General features: G+C 28.0%; 1 protein-coding gene across 1 annotated transcript in view; it reads right to left on the minus strand.

The window, feature by feature from the left end:
- Positions 1–3,054, minus strand: part of LOC107453834 (zinc finger protein 271-like) — a 33,073-nt gene extending 30,019 nt beyond the window's left edge. The window contains exons 1-2 of the mRNA XM_071183937.1: positions 2,896–3,054; positions 2,482–2,829 (exon numbers count right to left, since the gene is read on the minus strand). Coding sequence (XP_071040038.1) covers positions 2,482–2,829; positions 2,896–3,054 — 507 coding nt within the window. The remainder of the gene's footprint in view (positions 1–2,481; positions 2,830–2,895) is intronic.
- Between the last annotated feature and the right edge of the window lie 5,811 nt (positions 3,055–8,865).

Consider the following 8,865-nt stretch of genomic DNA (forward strand, 5'->3'; position numbering starts at 1 on the left):
TTTCTTCAATTCTTTTTTAGATTTTCAATTATTTTTCTCCCTGTTAATTTCAACAAAATTTTAAAATCACAAAAATTTCAGGACATCTATTGCAATGCTTAATAATTAAGAATACTTTCTTTTTTTTAAAAAAGAAATTAAGGATTACTTTGAGCCCTGATTATGTAATACTATAAAGCAGGGTTGGCAAGGTTTAGGACAAAATGGATTAATCCAAGGATTTCACCGTCCTGTCCAAAACCCTTTTACTCAAATAGTGTCACAATTTTATCTGAACAATATTTAAGAGGTAAAATAAACATCGAACTAATAATAACATATTAATAATTAAATCTACTAGAAAATATTTGTTTTTAAAAGTATAATGTTTTATTAATATTGTTTGACTCTTTAATATAAACATTAAACAAAGGAAGATTAATCAGTAATCAAGTTCAATTGGTCCTCTCATTCAATAGTACATAAATGAAATTTGGCCTTACCATACAGGTTAAACTTTTAGGGACTAAGTACTTGGCTAGTCATAAACAGGTTTATTCATCTATAAGTACTATTCAAGAATATTTTCATTTCATTCACGTTCAATTCTTTTAGCATAGTGGTGATACATCACCAGTGTCAGTAACTGAAACTGATGTTATGCCCTTCAAAACTGTTAATACATTTTTCAGTTATTTTGTATTTCCAATTTAAATTAATATAAAAAATAATATTTATTATAACATTTTTATAATATTTATATTTATATTAACAGAAATTATAACATTTTTAAAAAAAAATATATTGTGAAAAATAAAAGGTAAACAAATTTAATTTTTTTAAAAATATATATATATTTTTTAATATTGCCTTACTTATCCTTATGCAAAAACATTTATCAGTATTAAAAGCATGTTTATATTTAAAGGATTAGGTATTCACTGTTGTTGTTCAATGAATTGTGGAGCTTCAAAAATTATAAACCTTTTCATATTATAATATAGTATCTTCTTTTAATAAGCTATAGTAAATTGTATAAAAAATATAAAATATTTATTGATACATGTAATTATTACGTCTACAATGGTTACACCTATAGAATTTTTACCTTTTACCAAAGTTCAAGGTTTTGGACTCTTTAAGACAGTTTTACCCAGTTTAAGACAGTGAAACCCACGTGTCATGTTCAAAATCCCAACCTTGCTATATATAACAGAACCTGCTATATATTATAACAGAACATTTCATGCACCAAAACATGTAACTGCTTTATAAAGCAGTTATTTAAATTATAAAATTTTTAAATTGATGATTTTTTTAAAAGTTTTGGAATATTTGTTCATGTTAAGACATTTGCCTTTAAAATAATTGTTATATTATTCATCATATCTCTTACGGTAAATTTCTCTATCATCATCAGAGGCAGCACAATAATAGTTGTTTCTAGCTTATTTTGAACAGTAGGAATGTATTGATTTATGCTTATCTGAGCTGCTGAGAAGTTTATTTTATACAATTTCATTTTTAAGTTTTTAGAAAAAAGGAAAATATTTCTCAGTGGTTTAGGTTATTGATAATATGTTATGTTATTAATAATATGTTATTGATAATATGTTATGTTATTAATAATATGTTATTGATAATATGTTAACTATTAGAAATGTGAATAAGCATAAGAATGATGCAGCATAATCCTCTTGATCCTTGTTAAAAATAAAAGAGTTTTTAATTGAATTTTAGTAATATTTCTATGTTTGCGTGCAGCTTTATGATATCGATAATAATAAAATATCTAAATTCATAATTATAATACTTAGATCCTTTTGCTCATTCATGCAACTCAGTTAGGAAAACAAAACTTAACATCTTTTTCATTTGCCCAGTAAAAGAGTGATTCAAATTTAATTACTCAATGCAATCTATTTTTAATTCTTTCATAGAAAAATAGTTTTAAAAATAGCAGCGAAAATTGAAAGCAATCACAGTTAATAAAGTTGTAAATCTAACACGGAGTGCAAGTTAACAGTGAGTTAAGAAACCCCCAGTTAGGAAACAGAGTGTCCAAAAATAATGAAAAATACCCTTTTCGAATCGTGGTCAACATTTCCAAACCGGGGCTTCGACACTGGGTGTTTCGCGTAAGGTCAGTTAACGGGGTTAATAATTAACTACAAGAATCAGGTTTCTCACTAGTATGAACAATGCTGTGTTTCATTAGATTACTGTTGAGAGTAAAATTTTTATTACATATACAACAAGAATAAGGCTTTTCTCAAGTATGAACGCAAAGTGCTCAGTCAGATGACATCTACGTGAAAAACTCTTATACACATACTGCACAGATAAGGTTTCTCACTAGTCTGAACATAACTGTGCTTAGATAACTTTAGCATGAAAAACTCTTTACATGTAGCACAAGAATACGGATTATCACCAGTGTGAACAAGACGGTGTTTAGACTGATAACTTATTTGCTAAAAAACTTTTGTTGAATATACTTTAAGAGTAAGGTTTCTCACCAGTGTGAACACGACTGTGTTTGGTTACATATCTTTCTTGTGAAAAACTCTTGATGCATATACAACAAGAATGAGGTTTCTCACCAGTATGAACACGACTGTGTTTAGTCAAAAGACTATTTTGCGAAAAACTCTTATTGCATATACTACAATAATAAGGTTTCTCACCAGTGTGAACATGACTGTGTTTATTCAGATGACTTCTTAGCGAAAAACTCTCATTGCATATGCTACAAGAATAAGGTTTCTCACCAGTGTGAACACGACTGTGTACAGTTAGAGAAATTTTTTGCGAAAAACTTTTGTTGCATACACTACAAGAATAAGGTTTCTAATCAGTGTGAACACGACTGTGTTCAGTCAGATGACTTTTAAACGAAAAACTCTTGTTGCATACACTACAAGAATGAGGTTTCTCACCAGTGTGAACACGACTATGTTTAGTCAAAACACTTTTTTGCGAAAAACTCTTATTGCATATACTACAAGAATAAGGTTTCTCACCAATGTGAGCAAGACCCTGCTCAGTTAGAAGACTTTGTTGTGAAAAACTCATATTACATAAACAATAAGAATAAGGTTTCTCAGCAGTGTGAACAGAACTCTTCTTAGTCAGATGACTTTTGTATGAAAAAACTCTTATTATATACTAGAATAAGGTTTTTCACCAGTGTGAACACGATTGTGTTTAGTTAGATTACTTTTTAGTGAAAAACTCCTATTACATGAGCTTCAAGAGTAAGGTTTCTCAGCAGTATGAACATAACCGTGTGTAGTCAGATTACTTCTATGGGGAAAAGTCTTATGACATATAGGACAGGAAAAAGGTTCCTCACCAGTGTGAACAGGAAGGTGCATAGTCAGATGAATTCTTTGTGGAAAACTCTTGTTATATATACTACAAGAATAAGATTTCACTCTTGTATAAACACAACTATACTTAGTCAGATAACTCTTAGGGGATATTTCCGTATCGCTATCTGTGACGCCCACTAGATTCAACTGAGGTCCTCTATTTAATACCTATAATTATATTTCTTCATTCATTGGCGATGTATTTTCGACAATCATTGTGGAAGTACTTAGAGCACATAAACTAAAATCAATTAATATATTTCGCACATATTGAAGCAAGATTTACTATTTAACATGATACACAAATTTTTTCGAGCACATTTTTCCTGATTCAGATTTCCTAACTCATATAATTTCGGATTATAGAGGCTCGGATTGTTTGGAATGAAGGATTGACAAAGGCATGGGTGTAGTATAGTGAGACGAGATCTTTGTTTTAAGCTTATAACTTTCTGATCCCATTAATAAGGCTCTGGCTTAAGCTAGAGAGACAGCGAATGAGGCACGGGCACGTGACGTCGTGATCTTTGTATACATCAATTGGGTGGCGAGCACTCTAATGTAAGTCTATGGGATTTTGATGTCATTTTGTAATAAAGTAGCAAATTTTATATTTTCCTTAAATTTTTGAAGTATAAAAGGTCGATTTTCGTGTAGAATAGAGTTCTAATAAACTTTATAGTAAGTTTTGGCTAAATTGTGACAGTCTTTAAAGGAAAAAAATTAAAATATTTATCGGTGGTGAGTGAGTTCTGTTTCATTTCGCAGATGTTGGTTATTACAATACATACTATATATATAATTGTTGATTTTTTTTATTAGATCTTAATAAATTAGATTAACTGGGATGTCTGCTTCATAAATACGTCAAAATAATTGTCAAATAATTTTTTACAATGTGTTGATATAGCTTTGTTTTATGATTATTAACTTCTGGGTGGCGACATTTTTAACAATACACTTTATTATTTTATTATTATATATATTAAAAGTAGAATCAATTTATTTTTATCTAAGTCCCAATAATTAATATATCTTAATTAGGTTTAGATAATTGTGTAAAAAAAATCGTATGTTCTGTGGGTGAGTGTGCTTTCTCCTTAAAAATAGTGTTTGTTTTAAATCAAATTAGAAATAGTTGTTGTGTTTTACGTAAGATATTAATTAAGTATAATGCCTGTATAATATATAGGAACAAATAATGATAAAAAAATTGTTTCAGTGTTTTTAAATTGCTTTGTTTTTGTAAATAAACTTCTGGGTGGCAGAGTTGAATGAATGGATTTTCCTGATATTTTAACTAATACACATTATTATTTAATTCTTTTGCTTATTAACAGTAGAATTTTTTTTTATTTTTGAAATGTCCTAAATCTATTATAATAATTTAGTTAGGTTTAGATAATATTTGTTTAAAATCTTCTGTTCTGCGAGTGAGAATGTGCTCTCTCCATAAAGATGTTTGTTGTAATTCATATGAGAAACAGTTGATTTTTTACATTAGATATTAATTAAGTATAATGCCTGTATGATAAATAGGGATAAAAAATATTCTACAATATATAAATTGCTTTGTTTTTGTAAATAAACTTCCGGGTAACAGCTTTGAGTGAATGGATTTTTCTGATATTTTTACTAACAGACATTATTATTTAATTCCTTTGTTTTTCAACGGTAGATTTAATGAATTTTTTTAAATGTTCTAAACTTCTTGAAAATGTTTCAAACAGATTTTGCTAAAATTTATGAAAGAAGTCTTGTGTTAGGTAGTTGAGCTTCAGGATGGCAGACCTTCGAATATAAGGATTTTGCTGATATTTTCACAAATACACATTATTATTTAACTATTTTGTCTATTAAGAGTAGAATTAATTTATTTCAAGTATGTATAAAACTTTTTAGTTAGATTTTAATAATATTTATCACAAAAATTCTTATTTTTAAGTGAGTAGGCTCTCCACTTAAAGTTACTGTTTGTTATGATTCATGTAAGAAATAGTTGTTAATATTTTTCTTAAGACATTATTAATTAGATTACATATAATGCATGTTTCATAATTCTTCCTCACACTTGTTTCCTTTCGATTTAGGATACAACTTTGTATGGAGAAAACAATTCAAAATAAATTGTGAAGAAGCAGATGGAATTATTTAAAGAAGGCTATGTCGAAATGAAAATATTATTCAATTGAATCTTTAAAAGATGCAGAATGGCTCAGTTGGGATTTAGTGAGGAAACTTGTTTCTTATTTAATATCACGTATCTTTCCGCCTATTGCCCCTTCTAAGCCGCATCAATCCTTAAGGAATCACTCATGGAGACATCTTTCAAAATTAAGTCTGACTATAAGGTACTCCATAACACGGTGATAGCATAGTATGAAGGTGCGTATGTTTGTATTGATTTTTTTTCTTTAAAATTTATTAGTCATTATGCATGTTTGTTATAAACTGTCTATTAAACAACATTGAATTTAGGGTAGGATTTATATGCTTCCCAGCCAGTATAACAAATCAGTTGTAAATAAAGGGGAAAAAAACGAAAATTTAAAGAAATTTAATTAATAATTAAAGGTTTATTGTAAAATAATTTCTATCCTTGCTTTCAGAATTTTAGCTATATAATATTTTATAACCCAATTATGTGATTATGTTGAAATAATAATTTTTCTTCGAAAATTATTATTTAAATAATTAATTGAATATCCATGAAGTACATTCAGAAGAGGTTTGAGAAAAATATATAATAAATATCCTGCGTAAATGCTTTAATTTTTTTCTTGTTTTTAAATAATGTGTTAAGTTATTATTACTATTTTTTTTAATTCATTGCCACTTATCTTATTTCATTGCATATAATATCACGATAAAAACTTATCTCAGCTTTGACATAAGCATGTGAACATCTAATATTTCATGCAGTTTTTCTTATAGTTTGTATAGGGTGATAAATATTTCTTTAAAACTATAATTTATGTATCTGCTACTCTATCTCAGAACTATGATGCTTAGCGATGAGTTTATTAACCAGCTTATATTCGAATGTTTTACTCGCACGAGTGACTGTTTANTACATGTAAGAGGCACGCCTCGTGCATGTGCAAATCACATGCTAAATGCATACCTGTTATTTGCTCTTCTAAGAATATAGTGTCTGTTTTACTTACAAATTTCAGCTCCCCATTTGTAGAGCACCCTGTTGATGTGAATGATATAATGTAAAACTTATTGTATTATAGATTCTATATAGTAATTAACTCTCCTAAATCTTCTCTCTCCTTTTAAAAAATAAAAATAGTTTCATGTTTCATTGAAATACATAAACAATGAAAATATAAACAAAAATAATTAAATCACCGCTAAAAGACTTTCATAGAATTGAAAATTTAAAAAAAGAAATTTCTATGAATACAGCTTAATAGCCATCGTAGTGAATATTAATCGGTGATGTCTTGTTCAAACACCTTTGAGTTGCTCATTGCTGTCAGGCTAACAATCGACTTCCATTTTAATTTTACTATTACATAAAGCAAAATATATTTAGTTTAATTCATATGTCTAATAAGTATGTCAGTTCCAAGTGTATTTTTTTAGTTTCAAGTGTTTTAAGTTGAAAGTATTAGTTATTTGTTTATAGTTTATTTTGAGAGTTTTAGTTATATTCTACTTAAATAATTCAAATGCTGTTTAGTTTTACTTACAAAGAAATATCCTTCACGTTTCAAGAAAGGTTTAATCAAAATTGTTTATGTCGCTTAATGAGAGGTAAAAAGAATAACAAATTTTAAATAACTTTTAATGCAAATGATTTATCACACACAAAAAAAATCACAAAATAAACGATTTGTCCCTTTGGTTTTTAGTGCCACAATCTCACAAAGAGTATTTCAATGGAAAATGTAATGATCATCCATGTCAAACTGACCATAGAGTAAGAACACATGCCAGTAGTAATAGATTTTTTAGCCATAGAAATATGTTACGAGTGTGCACGGCGAGGAGGCAGATCACTCCCCAGTATTATATATAAGATAAAATTTGCTAAATAAATATATGTGATTCAATAACTTTTAGTATTAAATGTGTGACAGAACATTATATATACTTTCTATAATTTATATATTTGATTCATATTTTAATGTGAATAAAAACTTATTCTCATACAATTAGCCATTGTTTAACTACGAAAAGCTTTAAACACTGTAAATACTCTTAAATAGGATCAGAATATGATTTTTTATTCATTTAAAATGTTATTTTGTGAGACACTCATGTACAAAAAACATTTTTTGTATTTATTCTGCTTTAATGACTTAAAAAACACAAAAAATACAAGATCTTTAATAATAATTTTAATTTTAGTATGTACAGCATTTTGATACATGTGTAGTAAGTATATTAGAGTAGCAAAAACAACATAAATAACATGTAAGAAGTAAGCAACATGCAACAACATGGTGATCCTAATGGAATCCACAATTTACTAAATAAAAATGGAATAAATGAATCATAAATCTATCCCAATTCAATGTTCAGAAGACAAGTTTTCTAATAAAATAAGAATTAGAAGTACCATTCAAAATAAAAATACCATTAAGAAAAATAACATGAATTAATAAGATTGATTGACTATGATATACTCAAAACTGTGTTTAATATATATCAGTTTTAAAGTAAATAAAAACATTCACACATAAATAAAACACTAAATCCTAAATAATAATATTAATTTTAATGAAGGTATTCTATACATTTATTTCTAATCAAGTTTTGCCATAACATTACAAATCACACGAAATACGTAAACAAAGTGACCAAATATATATCCTCAAATTGCAGCATTTAAAAGGAAATTTTCAAATAAAACTGCATCACTATTTAAAATTCAGTACACTATCTTTTGAAAAATATATGTAATATTCTAAATAAATTCACAATATAAGTTAAAAACACTTTACTTTTAAACCTCGCTATGTTAAGTCTATGACACCCTCGCCACCCAGACACCCGCAACTGATTGTTTGTTTACAATCAATGCCCGTGCCCCATACCATACGATGGATGGTTAACTGTATATCACAGTGGCGTAGAGCAATACTCTATCTATGGCAACACTTTCCATGAAAGAAAAAGGAAGCTTGCTTTTCCGTAGATATAAGGAACAGAAGGTCCCATCTTCCCGATGGCAACGAAAAATCGATTTTCAAGGTTACCCTACTATTTTTGTGGTTTATCTTATTATTGGCATCTAAAAAAATTTAATACCATATTTTTAATTTTCTTGATGAGTGGTTTAGTTGTACTAGTTCTGATTTAGAATATAACAATATAATAAAATATAAAAAATGGAAAATAAATTGTATTTTGACTTTTGGCGATCGAAATGGGCTGCAGGTGGCGTAGAGCAGAACTCTTTTCCTATGGCAACACTTCACATGCTTTCCCCATTAGCGTGTGGAAAGTCATAGAGGAAGGAAGTACGTTAGTTTCTCTCTTGATTTTCATATAGATT

This window comes from Parasteatoda tepidariorum, chromosome 8 (assembly GCF_043381705.1).
Source record: "Parasteatoda tepidariorum isolate YZ-2023 chromosome 8, CAS_Ptep_4.0, whole genome shotgun sequence".
In the NCBI taxonomy this organism is placed as follows: domain Eukaryota; kingdom Metazoa; phylum Arthropoda; class Arachnida; order Araneae; family Theridiidae; genus Parasteatoda; species Parasteatoda tepidariorum.